This window comes from Nipponia nippon, unplaced genomic scaffold (assembly GCF_047370975.1).
Source record: "Nipponia nippon isolate SJK-2023a ecotype South Korea unplaced genomic scaffold, ASM4737097v1 scaffold_5, whole genome shotgun sequence".
NCBI classification, from domain to species: Eukaryota; Metazoa; Chordata; class Aves; order Pelecaniformes; family Threskiornithidae; genus Nipponia; species Nipponia nippon.
Window position 1 is genome coordinate 20,068,979 of NW_028262369.1, and position 15,102 is coordinate 20,084,080.

Sequence of the window (15,102 nt, forward strand, 5' to 3'; positions counted from 1 at the left end):
AATGGATGCAACATGAGGCATAAGGCACTCGCACAGACTGAAACCACGCCTGCCACTGCCAAGTCGATAAGGGATAAAATACCTTCCTGATGAAGCCTTAACATAAGCAGATAAAGTATGGCTTGTCTTTCAACTAAACTATGTTGTTGTAAGTATTTATAGCTTTATTGTTTAGTTATGCTTTTATGGATGAATGCTTTTATCTGCATTTCATTTTGGTCTGCCTTGTAAGATGTGTGATTTAAGGTAACTGGTAAGAGCAGGGCACTCTTTTAATCTGTGAGACAGGACCCTGAGAAAACTTAAGAGTAATCAGTTCTCCAATACATTACCTATTGCTTGCATTCAAAGGTTAACAGAGAAGCATGGGTCAAGTTGACAACTGGATGTAGAAGGGACTTCCGGACAGTATTCATAACCTAGGTATCTCGCTGTGTGTGCTTGAGACATAACGTTCTCTGCTTATGAGAACAGAAACCGTAAGGGAAAATTCTGTCTCATTTGGTACTGCTTATGCTGTGCAAGTGAGTACATTGTTTTCTGTCAGCTGGTTGTTTTTCAGAGGAAACACAACTCCTGCATGAAAAAGTTGTGCTTAGCTCATACAACGTCTGTGTCTTGGAAACTAACAGGTAAGTCCCATTTCTGGCTTTGTATGTTTACACGATTGACTTAGTAATTGAATACAGATTTATCTGTATTATAAGCACAGCTAAGCAAAGTCAGAGTGCTTCTTAAGAACCTTTTTCAAAATCATTTTTCAGGCAATAAAGACTAATTTCTATTGATTTGTATTACATGAAAACTAAGAAATTATTTAGTTTCTAGTAAGAAAGATGCTTCATTTTCTTTAGGCTATCAAAAATTGTATTAACCTCCAAAAATGAGAGAATAAATTTCTGTTATACACTTTTTCCTTTTATGCTGATGTGAAGAAAATTCCTCTCTCTCATCCTAGTACTGTCAAATAGGGTGTACACTTATGAAGAATAAAGGTGGGGAGTGATGAAAAAGTAAACATTTTGCAGAGTCAATTTGCATAAATTGAGATGAATGTGATATTGAAACAAACCCAAATTTTTCTAACATTCTCCTATGAGAATCTTCTACTGCTGTAAAATAAGATATACGCTCAATCTACAATAACATTATTCCATGTCTTTTTAACGTGCAGGCTTTTTCTTATCATATCATGCATAGTTATAGATATCACATTTATATATTGCATGTTACAGCCAGATAACTGATCATCTAAGTTGTGTTTCGAAACATACTGTATCCTGCTTTGGAATTTGTACCAAAACTGAAAGTAGTTGTTCTGTATCCAGGAATTTTGAAATAACTGTAAAACAAAAGTAAACAGATCAGAAACTGAACTGAAATTGTAATAAAATCTATTTTTTTTCAATGCACACTATTACTGATACTTAGGCTAATCTTTTTCTTTCATTCTATCTTCACAAATTATTTACCAGGGCAAAAAACAGGTTAAAAATAACTGCTATCTAAATTATTTTGTCATAACTATACTTACTATACCTAAGCATGTACTGATTATTGTACAGGTGGACATATATCAATCCAGCAATATTCTTTTTGTTAGATTGAATCATTTCTTTTGTAATAAAGATTAAGATTACATGATCCAACTTCAGGTGGACTAACTCATACTCTGGTATTATACTTTTTTTACATTTGTCTGGACCACTATGTTTTATGAAGCAATGGGAAAAAAATACACATACACAACAAGTGCTAAAAGAGCAATGTCTTTATTTGTTGTTAATGTATACATTATGTATACTTGTATACTTCCAACATAGTGCCTATCTAGCCATGAAGAGACAAACTCAAATTCTTTGAAAAAGCTACTGGCTCACTGACTTCTACCCACTTTATCAGAGAAACTCACTTCTCTTAGCAAAATACTTGAGAAAAATATCACTATCATAATAAAGATTACTTCAAAAAATTAAGTGTCCACTACATAAGTGTCACCTGACAAATCATTTAAAAAATACTTTTCAAACATACTGAGTCACACTGCATACTTTCATAGATTAGAAAAAATGTTTAAAAAGAAACATAATACTATGTATTAAAAAATAAACTACTACCTGCTTGAAGACCAAAAAAGAGCTCCTCATCCTGGAGTAATTCGTGAACACTGTCCAGTCTCATGTTAATTGTTTCAGCATCAACTAGTGGCTCCAGGATATTGGACCTAAGTCTTCGACTTCCACCTGGAGTTTTAGTGTAATTTAAGACACCAAAAAGCGTGTGACCATTCCTTTGAAAACAAAATACATGTGAAGAATATGCTGACAAAAATAAAGATGGTAAATGTCAAGTGACATTTTCAGGTAAGACTATCCTACAAATTTGAAGCATGCTTTTGGGATGCTTAGCACCTCCTTCCTTGCCATGTATATTACATGAACTACAGCAGTTTAGGAAGTCACATAATTTAATGTAATTTAATATAATATTAGGCCTCATTATATAATTTTCCAAAGTACAGAAATACATTTGTACTCAGTATTTTCCTCATTTTTTGTAGTAGTATTCCATTCCTACTGCAGTGGTGCAGTTTACATTTTTCTTCTCAATTGAGCTAATTAAAAACAAACAAACTAACCCTACAAATTATAATCTGAGATCAAATACTACTCAGCACATTTTCATTAAAATACATTTCTGAAAATGATTTAAAATACTTAGAAGTCCAAGAGAGAAATAAGCTTTGATTTTAAAGAACTGACTTACAGTCAATACAGGAGCCAAATAACATGCTTATGATTTATAAATATTATTTTCATGTTCATGGCTTTTGCATGTTACACATCTCAGGGTCTCACACTTAAGGATTGATTGTATCTGTTTAAAATAAACAGCCTATAATATTTACATCTAGTACATACCTAAAGAGTTTTAGAAACCTGAAACCTTCAATGCTGTTGGCTTGAAAGATGGGAAATGAGAACACTGGGGCCATATAAACATATTGATTGAAAACAGAACTTGAATAGGAAGAAATCTGATACAAGTATACAAAACAAACAGCATACAGATAGATAGATAGTATAGAAATTCCTGAAATACCATAGTATAAAAAAACAAAGCAATAGTCAAGAGAATTAAAAAAGGTGGAAATTAAAACCCAGTTTTATTAAGGACATTTACCATAAGATGCAATTCATGACAACACTTAAGGGGAACTCTACATTTGGGATAGTATCCACGCTGCCTACCTTTAAGCAACGGAAGGCTCATTTCCCTATACACTAAATGAACAGAGACAAGCCCCTCCAGAATGAATACTAGCACAAGAACTTGATTTAGGTGCTTCTGGTGTGTGCCTGTACTATTAACTTTTACCTGTTAATATCTGATACAAAGATATCTAACCAGGCTTTAGGGGTAAGATCCACGTAAGGGAAATAGCTGTGTATGGCCTGATTCAAACTTGCCACTGGGTCAGCAAAAATTCTGCAGCAATAATGCTAAAAAAAAGAGAACCTTAAAGCGGTTTACTGTTGCTCAGTTCCTCCTGTGACCTCCTTCCTCTCAAAACCATCTGTGGAATTAGGAGCAGCTTTCAGAGAAATACTGCTCTGAGTATACGAATCTTAGAGTGGCTGCCTCCTGCAGTTACATATGAAGCAACGGAGCAAACAAGAAGGAACTGGGGGCAGAGCATGACAGAAAGAAACTATAGTTACCACCCACTTCTGAAGAACAGATCTGTGTACTCCACGATCCCCACAAAAATTTTTAAAAAGATAAAAGAAAAATAAAAAAAAAAAGAGCAGTGGCAGAAGGGTAAGGACAACTGATCTAGTCAAAGATGTCCCTGCCCACAGCAGGAAGGTTGGAACTAGATGATCTTTAAAGGTCCCTTCCAATCCAAGCCATTCAATATTCTATGACATCTCTTGAAGTGGAAAGCTCTTGTGAGTAATACTTGGGAGAGCAACGAATCTCCAGGCTCCCTTTTTTCTATCAGGGTGACGAGTGGACTTTTAAACAGAGGGGGATCTTAGAACCTGGCAGGCAGCAAAGTTCAAGTTCCAAGTCTTTCTCTTTCTAACCAGAAGCATAACAGTCTTGAGAAGGTAAGCCCTGCAGCTTCTTCTGCCTAGAAGGCAAGTAACTGCTGGTGAAGGAAGTGCTCCAAGCACTCTTCTCATTGTGGGGAGCTACCATGCAATCAACTACCACATTGCACGTGACCATCATTATAGAAATGACTTTGTTTGCCACTATTCCTTAGAGCTAAAGGAAAACAAAACACCCGTTCAGCCTGGAGTGTTTAACTTGTGTAAAATGAATAAAACCTAGGCATTTTAATTCAACATAAGCAACTCCTTGCGGAACTGTTGCCTCTTTCATTCCACAACGTGAAATATTCCATCAACATCATTTATAAGTTTGAATAAAATATAGACATCAATGTAAAGATGACTATGTATCATCTCTTCCTGCAATTCACTTGTAGGATTTCCTATGCTAGAAATTTTGTGCTGAATTGTAATGCAATTCTCCGTCCAAGTATTTTTTAACAGCTCTGAATGGTATATAAGTTCTGTCATACACAAATAAATATAATGGTCCGCTCTTTGACACAAACGTCAAGGAAACGTGGTGAAATACAACTTCATAAAAGTGTAATTTGTAAACTTCAATATCCTTACCGAGAATCTCTGTTATTAATTACTAGTTCAAGATTTTGTGCTGATGATGAATCTATCATAGCTGTTTTCTCACTCCCCTGGAAACGTACTTTGAGTGATTTAGGAGCATAAACTGAATTCTGAATAAATTCAACATATTTTAGCAAAGCTGCAGCAGCTGCAAGACAGTAGTACCTTGGAAAGAAACAATCTTTAATAAATGTTGAATAGTGCTATTTAAATACCACAAAACCAAGCGGTGCTCTACAGAAATCATATTCACACTTCTCCTTGACAACTAGTGGCATTGATAGCACTGAAAAAGCAGTATGTTCTAAGTATGCACTAACTCATGTATAGTGCACATACATGCATGTAAATCAAATATTCATGGATGTTTGAGTCTCCATACACTTGACACCCCACACTACATAGCTGGTATTGTAAGCATATATATTTCAGTAGTTACACGTGACTTGAAATGAAGACCCAGGTCACCAAGTATCACTACTTAAAATTGTTGGTACAAGGAAAACATTTGCTGAGGCCAGAAAGAAAGGCAATCGTAGCTGTTAAGTTGTATCTTTAAGGAAAGAATGAAAACGAGAAAGTGGAAAGCTGTGAAAACTCAAAAAAAAAGAACCTTGTAATGGGCTTTCTATTTAAGTTTCTAGATATATCAGAGACACTGGAGGGCAAAAGAAAAGAACAGCTCTGTTATGATTTTCTAACTTCTGCAACGAGCCACAAACTTGTATACTAAGTATGTAAAAAGCTGTTAAAAACTTATCTGGACACAGCATGCTTTTTCCTTATTTAAACATACTTTGATTGAACCTCCATGAAAATGGTGCTGAATTCAGATGCACACAATTGTTCTATGTATTCCAAACCCTTTGTTTCATTGAAGTATTTTCTTTGGACAGTTGTAAAAGTCACATTCTGTGAAGATGTGGGGGAAAAGCAAATAGTTTAAAAGGTTAGAGAATTTTTCATCAGACTTCTCTATTTTTCTAGTGATATGTGTTTCCAAGAAAATCTACCAAGTCATTCAGCAATCTGACTTTGTAGAAGTACTCATTCTAGCTTATTAGCACAAGCAAGCCACACTATTGTCACTCATCTTTCCTTCTCTCTGGTAGCGAGTACATATAAAAAGGCTCATACTAGTGTTTTGAGCAAATTAACATAGGCTTTTTCTTGGGTATTCATTTTCCTCTCAAGAACCAGCTACTCCAAATTTTGAATTTAACCTGGATTTGGTTAAAATTAATGACTTTTCAGGAAGAATTATTTTCTTGCTAGCATCGATGCTCACATTCAAACTGCAGTTTTCCCTTGACAAGGTTTAAGCCCAAGGGAACATTGTCAAGCCTTCAATGGTAAATAGGGAATAAAGATATACAGGTCCATGTAACTGAACGCGTGGAATGCGCAAATGATGTATGCAAGAGGGGAAAGCTCAGGAAGTAGAAGAGGACTTGTGAAGAACCCGTCAGCAGTGTAGACATGGAAGCAATTCAAGTAGTAATTAATACAGTTTTTTAAAAATTCTGAGGTTTTAATACTCAAATTACATATACTAGTTCATCTCACCCTCTTTTACCCTGCCAGTGCTCTTTTTCCTATTCTGTGATACATTGGCCCCATCTATTTATCAGGTTGAGAGAACAAAGCAGCAGCAAAGGAAAATGCTTGATTTTTTTCATCTCTGAATCTTTCCTAGGTTCAATATTGCTCAAATTACTTCAATGCCACGAATTCAAAACTTCCAGCTTTAATCAGTAATATACTTATCTCTGTAATTGTCAGCATTAGAACTAGCAGCGTTGGAGTTGCATTTAGGTTTTTCTTCACCATGGTAAAATTAGGCCCGAAAATCATAGAAAACAAAATTTGACTGCATTTAAGGTTTTAGAAGTTGTGGAAAACTCTCAAATCAACAATCATATAAAAGTGATCAACAAGAACTCTAAAATAGGGAATGAAATTTAAGAGCTTACTTTGAAATGTTCTGTTATCAGACTGAACAATTTTGTTGTGTTCCCTGCATCACAAGCAGTGTTTGACATTATTATTTCTAGTGGTGTTAAAATCTTGAGTTTAGTAATAACCTGAACAAAAAAAATCAAAATATTTCAATAAAAATCCATATATAATTTAAAATATTTTTACACAATAATGCACCAGCAATAAAGAATTACAGAATCCTTATATTTTAAAATCACAGTTCCAGTCTTGTAAATAAAGACCAAATTTTCTGCTAACTTCTACACTGAGTCAAGTTTATCTGTATCTATAGATAGATATCTAAACATACATAAAACTAAACTAAACTAAAAAAAAAAAGAAAAGCCCATGTTATTTAAATGCAGAAACATGCTTGTCGTTGAAGCAAGAGATAAATATCCAAAACTATATTCCATGGCTATGATGGGAGAAGGACTTATTTTCAACAGATGGCAGCTTTCTGGGCTTGCAGCTGAAAACTTAACGGTTCTCTGGAAGATGAAGAAACGCAACAGGTCTGAATAGTAATAATCTTTTGATTAAGACTTGTTTTAGACTTTGTTCTGATCTCCTCTTATAACATTTATTTCAATCTTACCTTTTTCAATATGGCTCAAAACGTGCATATTTAAACCAACTTTGCTTTGATTATGTTATACACACCTGCTGTAGGGACTGAAAGTACACTATATGCTTTTCTATTTGTTTACTGTATAAGAAAGAACAAATATCATTATGCATTTATATTCTTTTATATCATCACCCACAAATTCTCAAGGGACAAACATGAAAAAACAGACTATATTTTAGGCATTTAGAAGCTAGGATGTGAAAGAAGGGATAGATAACAATGGAAAGGTGAACAAGCATAAAAGAATACACAAAATAAATCATCTAAGGGTATTGGGGGGGGTGGGAGGGAGAGCTGTCACTGCTTGTCACATCTGATAATCATTAGGAAATTTTTTTCAGAGGCATCACAGTTAAAGCAAATCTTGAGGAACTTAAAGAATACAAGAAAACTTTAATGAATTAATTTACAGAATATTAAAAAATGAAAGGGGGCACAAGAAAATCTAATAAACTTGATATCAATCACTAACAAAACAGAGATAATGACACTGTAAGAAAACAGCTCATCAGCAGATAGACAGGACTGTTAAAGGTGTTGGAGATTAAGACAAGAAACTAGGCCATGTAGTGCATTTGGGAAAAAGTAGTTGTATACTACTAGCTCTCCCTTTTGTTTTTTTTTTTTTTTTTTTTTTGACTGGATGGTCAATACAGTATCAAGTATGCCCACAGAATGGAGAACATGGTAATCGAAATGGAAAACTATGAAGATATGTGCACAAATAAAAATGCCATCTTTTAGAATGGTAAGGGAGGAAACTACTGAATAATCTGGCCATGGCCTGGCAGGCGGTTATAGAAGATGTAAATTTATCAAGTTACAAGCCTGAGTAACAGAGGAGTCATGTTATCAGAATTTAAAGACAAAGTATGAAAGGCTTAAGAGAAGTTATTGCATTTTATCATTAAATTCAAGACAAAACCAAAAGTAAAGGGATGGGGGAGGAATTTGGGCAGCTAAAATACTTCTCAGTTTGAAAAAGATAAATTTCATGGGACAATAATACAGTTCTTAACCCTGACACAGTACAACAGGGGAGACTCTAAACACAGCTACTGCTTGCTAAAAAGAAAGCCTTTTACTCTTAGAAGTAACTGTAATCTTTATGAAAACGTTAAAATTACTAAACAATTTCCATAAAAATCATCTGAAGATTCCTTGCAGAATTCTAGTCTTATCATTCTTTTGATTACATGGGACTTCTTTTTTTTTCTAGGTACAAGCAAATCAGTATTTCACTTTCAAACCTTTAAGTGAATTGTTATTTAAGTTGCCACATCATCATCTGAATGTCTACATTTTCTCATGCACCCACATTTTCAAGGTGCACATATCATTTTGAGTTTTAGTACTGTGTATTACAGAAGTATTTCTGTAGCTGCCAGGTTCAATATGTACTTATGTGTGTTAAGACCAGGATAAGCTTTAAAAGCACTGGTGAACAAAAAAAAAAAAAAAAAAAAAAGACATTATACAACATATATTTTAGTAAATAGATTTGATGGTTGTTTATATTCTGAGTCATATCTACTTATTCTCCTAATTAAATTTTGTTTTTCTTTCTTTGAATATTGTAAAGATGCTACAAGCCACATTATTTTCCAGCATGCGTAACTACAACAAAACCATTAAGTAAGATGTTTTATTAATGCTGGTGTTGCATAAATCAGAGAGATTACTCTCCAAATTAATGTAGTGCATGCAGTGCTGGTAGGCAGAACACCTGACTGTAAATTGAGTGAATTTCCTTTCCCAAACTGAGAAGGAATATTTAGGGAACCATACAAAGCCAGCCCTACAGTTATCCTACTCCCCGCCCCTGGCCCAAACACACATTTATGGAGTTCTGCTCTCAGAGTTGTTTTGCCTGAAGAAAATATTTGCAAGTTTTACTACCATGTATTGCCCAATGCTCTTCAAAACAAGGCATCTTACTCATATAGTTCAAACACACTATTTTTTGCAGAAAGGCTATTTTTCTTTTGCAAAGCATTTTCCTCCTTATCTAAAATCTGAGGCACAGTAGAGAAAATAGCAGTCCTTTCAACATTTCACACTTTCTAGAACTTGTTACTTCCACTTTTGAGAAATTTCTTCTACAAACTAAAAATTTAATTTCCCATTAGTCATTAAGTTTTTTTAAGAAAGAAAGTCACAATAATTAGCCTGTAAGGGATATAGCAATTAAGTACGCAACAGTACCTTGGCATAAGTTGTATTGTCTGCAAATTGCGATAACATCACCTCCGGATTTTTTAAGTCAATACTGGCCATTCCTACTTCACCTCTGGCAAGGCCTCTTCCTTCTACTACAGCCACAATAACTGATGCAACAGTATGAGCAGAGACTGTAGATGAGGATGTAACTGTAAAACAGTTGCATATATTCAGTTACAAGCCACTACTTTACATTCACAGAATCATACTTTGACATTCCAAGTGAAATATGTGTTTACATTCCCATATCCATGGAAAGCCCTTTCAATTTACCAAACTTAGTTAAAAATTAAAAGTCCTGGTTGTCGAACTCCTTACTTGCCATAGAATACAGACAAGGCACACTTTCCTAAGTATGAACATCATACTCTTACATTAAAAGACTGATTGAATGCATTAAGATTGTCAGAACTAACCACATTCCTGTAGCAAGTGAAAATATAGTTTCTGTGTCACTATCTCTGTACTAAACAAAAAAGATGCTTAGTACATGCCAAAAGGCATGGCTATTACTAAACATTTGCCATTTTAAATTCAAAACAATGTGTAGCTATTAGCTCCAGTTAAAATCAAGTGTATTAACTGCAGAGAGATACTGTAAGTTAATATTCCACTAAAAGCACAACTCTGATCAAGGTGGCTTAGATCTCGTCAAGTTAGGGGAAAGAAATGTCTTGGGGGGGGGGGGGGAGAGAGAGATGTTTCATCTGATTTTACACTAAACTTATTAAACTATTATAAAAATACATATCTACAGTATGCTTGAGACCCAATGGTTTGATTTTCATTTTGGTTTTTTTTTTAAAAACAGTTTTAGTACCATAAAATTGGTTTGGCTTAAATCTTCCCAAGTATCATCACAAACTCAACTAATCTCACCTCCTTCTTCAAATATGCAGCTATCTCTCCGCAACACCAACAACAGGATTACTGTTTCAGTGCCTAAAACCTAAGCTGTGAGCCAACAAGGACAGTCTCAGAGATGAGGTATCATCTGCAATCAGCATTGGGGGGATAAGAAGCTGGACAAAACAAGCTGATCCTCCCACTTCTCCCCAGCTTCCCTCTGGGTGCCTGCCATCACAGATCTGTGCAACAATATGTCTTAACCAATAGTAATGGAGTACCCACACACCAAGTTATGCTCCACTATTTAAGAAGCACCGCTCTGAAGTGCTAAGTCACAGTACTTCCTAAGCATGACATTTAACTAACGGGGTGACGCCATTTTAATTTGGTGTACTGAACTTCTTTTAATCTGTGAAAGACCAAAAATATGTATACAGTGCTTCTTTTAGTACCGCAGCTAATTTTTGTTTCATGTTTGCAAAATGGTGTTATGTTCTTCCAAATTCTATTGGAGAAGCTACTAATAACATTTTGTTTGGAAATCTGCGACCAAAGATTGCAAGACTGTGCTATTCAAATGAGCAAATCTGTAACTTTCTGAGCAATACTGAAGTAATTACCACACTATGAAAAGCAGCTGCTACATACACTTTGGTATAACTTCTCAGACAAACTGGAAAAACCCTTCATGATCTCAATCTTCTCAACTTTCAGCTGAAAGCTAAACTAAACTTTAAAATAGCTGAATTGAACAGATTCTTCACTTAACCCTTCCTGAATTGACTTAAATGTTCAGAAGAGGTGCCGCTATTAAATAACCATTAAAACATTCAAAATAAGAAAAATACTTGCATATACAAGGCATGCCACATTTACACTTTCAAAAACATCTAAACGGAATTGGATTTTCATAGCATAGACATATTTATTGATCTGAAACACCAATAAACTCTACCTGCTGTGTAGTGACTGTTTACATTCTTTTCCACCATTACCTTCCCTTGTTCTTCACAGAATTCGCTCTCAAAAAGCAATGGAATAAGAGCATTCTCAAACCAGAACAATCCTGCTGAGAAGGGATAATACACCAAACCTGCCATCTTCTTCTGAGTAAACTCAATTTGTACCCCAAGAATCAAAACTAATCCTACCAGGAATCTGGAAAGGCAAGATCAGAATCAGAGTTTATCTAAGCACTTAAAAGGCTGTTTGAACTGCAACTGGCTACCAAGTGAGCAAAATCTTTCATGTTGCACACAACCAAGCCTGAACCTTCATTTATTCTACCTATGTTCTGCAGGCCACAAGATGTCAGCAACAGCATTCACACGAAGTTTCATCTAAGGCCTGCTGAAAACGTAATTGAATCTTCTACTCAGAACAACCTCTGACCCATCATCATCAGCTGATCACAATATTAACTCTTCTTTTAAAAGCAACTAAAAGGTGAAGATAATAATAAGTATTTTAGATTAGGTATGGTAATGACACAAATTTTATTTGCAAGATGGTTAGTTTTTCACACTAAAAAAATATACAGTGACCAACCAATGTTCTTCAGAATGTGATATTCCGGATATGCTGTCTTCAATATAGATCAATGAAGATCAAAGAATGTCACACACAATACAGCAAGAATAAACAAATATATAGATGCGCGCGCGCACACACACACATAGAATCATAGAATTGTTTAGGTTGGAAAAGACCCTTAAGATCATCAAGTCCAACCGTTAACCCAGCACTGCCAAGTCCACCACTAAACCACATCTCTAAGCACCACATCTACCCATCGTTTAAATACCTCCAGGGATGGGGACTCAACCACTTCCCTAGGCAGCCTGTTCCAACATCTGACTACCCTTTCATAAAGAAATTTTTCCTAATATCCAATCTAAACCTCCCCTGGCGTAACCTGACGCCATTTCCTCTCGTCCTATCGCTTGTTACTAGGGAGAAGAGACCAACCCCCACCTCACTACAACCTCCTTTCAGGTAGCTGTAGAGAGCGATAAGGTCTCCCCTCAGCCTCCTTTTCTCCAAGCAAGACAACACACATGTAAAATGAAAGGAAACTGAAGATGTGGGTTTGTTTCATTGTTATGTTGCACAAAGTCTAGAGAAATCTGCTCTGTGGGTTTTAACATCATAGTTACTCTTGATTCCCCAATTCTTGCAGTAGTCACACAGAAAACTGTGGATCACGACAGCTGTAGGAAATTACAAACTTCATACTACTTACATTTCGCAAAAACAATAGTTCAATTCAGTAGCAAGCGGAGAGCCATAAAAATTTTTTTTAATCAATTTTTAAATAATTTAATTCCCTCAGAGAATTACCATTAAATAACTTTAAGAACACTAAAGACTGAACTGGTAATGACTAGTCAGGCTGTGAAGAACTAACTTTGAATCCCATTACTTCTGCGCTACCAGAGCACACAGATACAGGTAACATGGCACAAGGCATCATTACCCTGTAACAGAACTTTGTTCAAAAGAAGCATTGCAAAACATACACCCAATGACCTACTGTGTAAGCGTTCTTCTGAAGAACTAGTGTTCTACACCTTTGAAGATGCCAACATAAAATGCATAAAGCTTGCATCAAGAAACTTGACAATGACATCAGGATATGTGATGTACAATGCATTACAAACCTACAAAGAAACCCTGATTAGAAATGTGCATAAATTTGTGCTCTTCAGTTCAGTCACCACACAAACTAACATGTCCACAAAAATAATTCAATTTTGGACAATTTGGAAAAAGTCTGAATTCTAACTATATTGATAATTTATACATGAATGCAAAGTAAGTGACAAGAGGTTGCAATACCAAAACATCTACTCAGTATCTAAAGTAGTACTTCCCCTTATGCGTGGATCTTTCATTGGCAGACATCCTCTGTAGTACAAAATATATTATGTTCTGTGTTTTGAATACATTTCAGTATATTACTGTAACACATTAAAAAATAAGTATGGTTAATAAAATAATGTTAGAAATGTAAGTAGGACTATTTCCTTTAAGAGCTGTTAATCTTACCTGAATATCCCATAAGAGGGGTACGGCTTCTGCAAACAGATCTACTAGAAGAGACAGGTGTTTTTCCTATACATGTGCTATTCAGGCCTCGCACAGAAGAAGAACTCGTGAGATTCAATGTGCTAACATTTTCCACACAAGAACTTTTGTCCCCAAAATATGATTCTGGAGGAGGGGGGAAAAAATTAACTTTTTAAAACAGACATATTAAACTGTGTATCATTTGACTGAAAAAAAAAAAATCAGTTTTTATTCAGAAAGCAATATATAAATATACAGCTTGGAAAACTTTATTTTTCTTACTAGAAATAGCTATGCATGTAATAACCTTTAATGTCATTCTATAAAAGCTCTCCAAAGTAGTACAAGTATAAAACGAAATAAAAATCAGTCTGTTTTGGAAACAAGCTTGTATCAATATGGTTATTTTCCACAATGACATCACTTGCAGCATCAATAAAAATCTTTGTTTACATTTTTAGACTGAAATAATACAACAGAAGTCACTTTACAATGCATAATTTCATTTTCTAGTGAATTCTAGATTTATGAAAGAATGCTTTAAGTCAGCTCTATCTCACATTTGCCTATCAGTTTTAAAATCTGTATCTGAACCTGCACAGGTGTTCATGAAAATTCTATTTTTTTTAAAGTTGAGCATTCTTTTCAAAAAAAGGACAATAAAAGAAAACAAAGAACCATGCTAAAAACTCCTCCACTTGAGAATGATCTCCCTTCAAATTTGTGGGGTTCAGCTCACAAATCATACAACAATCCGGGACGTGTTTGTTATCTGCAGTTTGTTTCACACATGTATCTTAAGATTTATCTACATTTTTAAGTCCTGCAAAATCTCTTTTTCTCAATAAATTATTTAAAGTACTTGGCTTAATTTCAGTTCTCTTGAGATGACTAAAAACAACATCACATCCTTAATCTAACTTGGATAATTGCTTTTTAAGATAAAAAATGAATTAAAATATAAACAGAGTTTATATCTTAAAATCATAGAATCGTTAAGGTTGGAAAAGACCCTTAAGACCCTTTCCACTTAAAACTTACAAAATTGCAGGTTTTAAGAGACATGCAAACCCAAATGTTTCTGTTCCTTCTGTTACATTAAAAACTGATCTACGAGACAAAATACTTCAGTATTGTTCTCAGATGACCCCTTAACTGCATGACACTTTCTCAAGGTTGGTACAAAAATATTTACAGTACTGGGGTTTGTTTGTTTGTTTAAATCTTACAAAATTGTGACAGCTGAAAAAAAAACCATTATTAGTTCAGACTTTAATTTTTTTTTAAAGAGTTGACAAATCAGCATTGCAATGCATATAGATGATTTTTAAAAATAGCACTCACTTAAGATTTTGGCATAAGTTCACTCAGAAGTTTGGCAGAAGAGATTTTGCTATTATCTTAGAATGTACTGAATCTGGTATAACATTGGGAAAAACGTAATTTTAAAGACGAGATGAACCAAACCATCTACAGGTATTTTTTAAAACCAACATTTAACAAGTAAGTTATGCCCTACTCAAATTAGCATTCTAAGTTTTGTTTGGTTTTGGAGTTTTTTTAGTATTCATGATGGATCATGTACGTTACCCAAAACCATGTTACCTCCTTCCCAATTTATGCGTAATGGAGATGTATCTACTTCAGAAT

General features: G+C 34.7%; 1 protein-coding gene and 1 long non-coding RNA gene across 3 annotated transcripts in view; one reads left to right on the plus strand and one right to left on the minus strand.

The window, feature by feature from the left end:
- Positions 1-15,102, minus strand: part of MSH4 (mutS homolog 4) — a 32,754-nt gene that overhangs the window by 14,095 nt on the left and 3,557 nt on the right. Inside the window, exons 2-8 of one of the 2 annotated variants that reach the window (XM_087733902.1) lie at positions 13,432-13,596; positions 9,520-9,683; positions 6,677-6,787; positions 5,500-5,615; positions 4,695-4,868; positions 2,118-2,290; positions 1,275-1,342 (exon numbers count right to left, since the gene is read on the minus strand). In XM_087733902.1, coding sequence (XP_087590028.1) covers positions 1,275-1,342; positions 2,118-2,290; positions 4,695-4,868; positions 5,500-5,615; positions 6,677-6,787; positions 9,520-9,683; positions 13,432-13,596 — 971 coding nt within the window. The remainder of the gene's footprint in view (positions 1-1,274; positions 1,343-2,117; positions 2,291-4,694; positions 4,869-5,499; positions 5,616-6,676; positions 6,788-9,519; positions 9,684-13,431; positions 13,597-15,102) is intronic. The other variant, XM_087733901.1, reaches the window with a different exon arrangement.
- Positions 102-13,396, plus strand: LOC148052075 (uncharacterized). The gene is made up of 2 exons (XR_015699126.1): positions 102-632; positions 10,434-13,396. It is a non-coding gene; the product is annotated as an uncharacterized LOC148052075 (long non-coding RNA).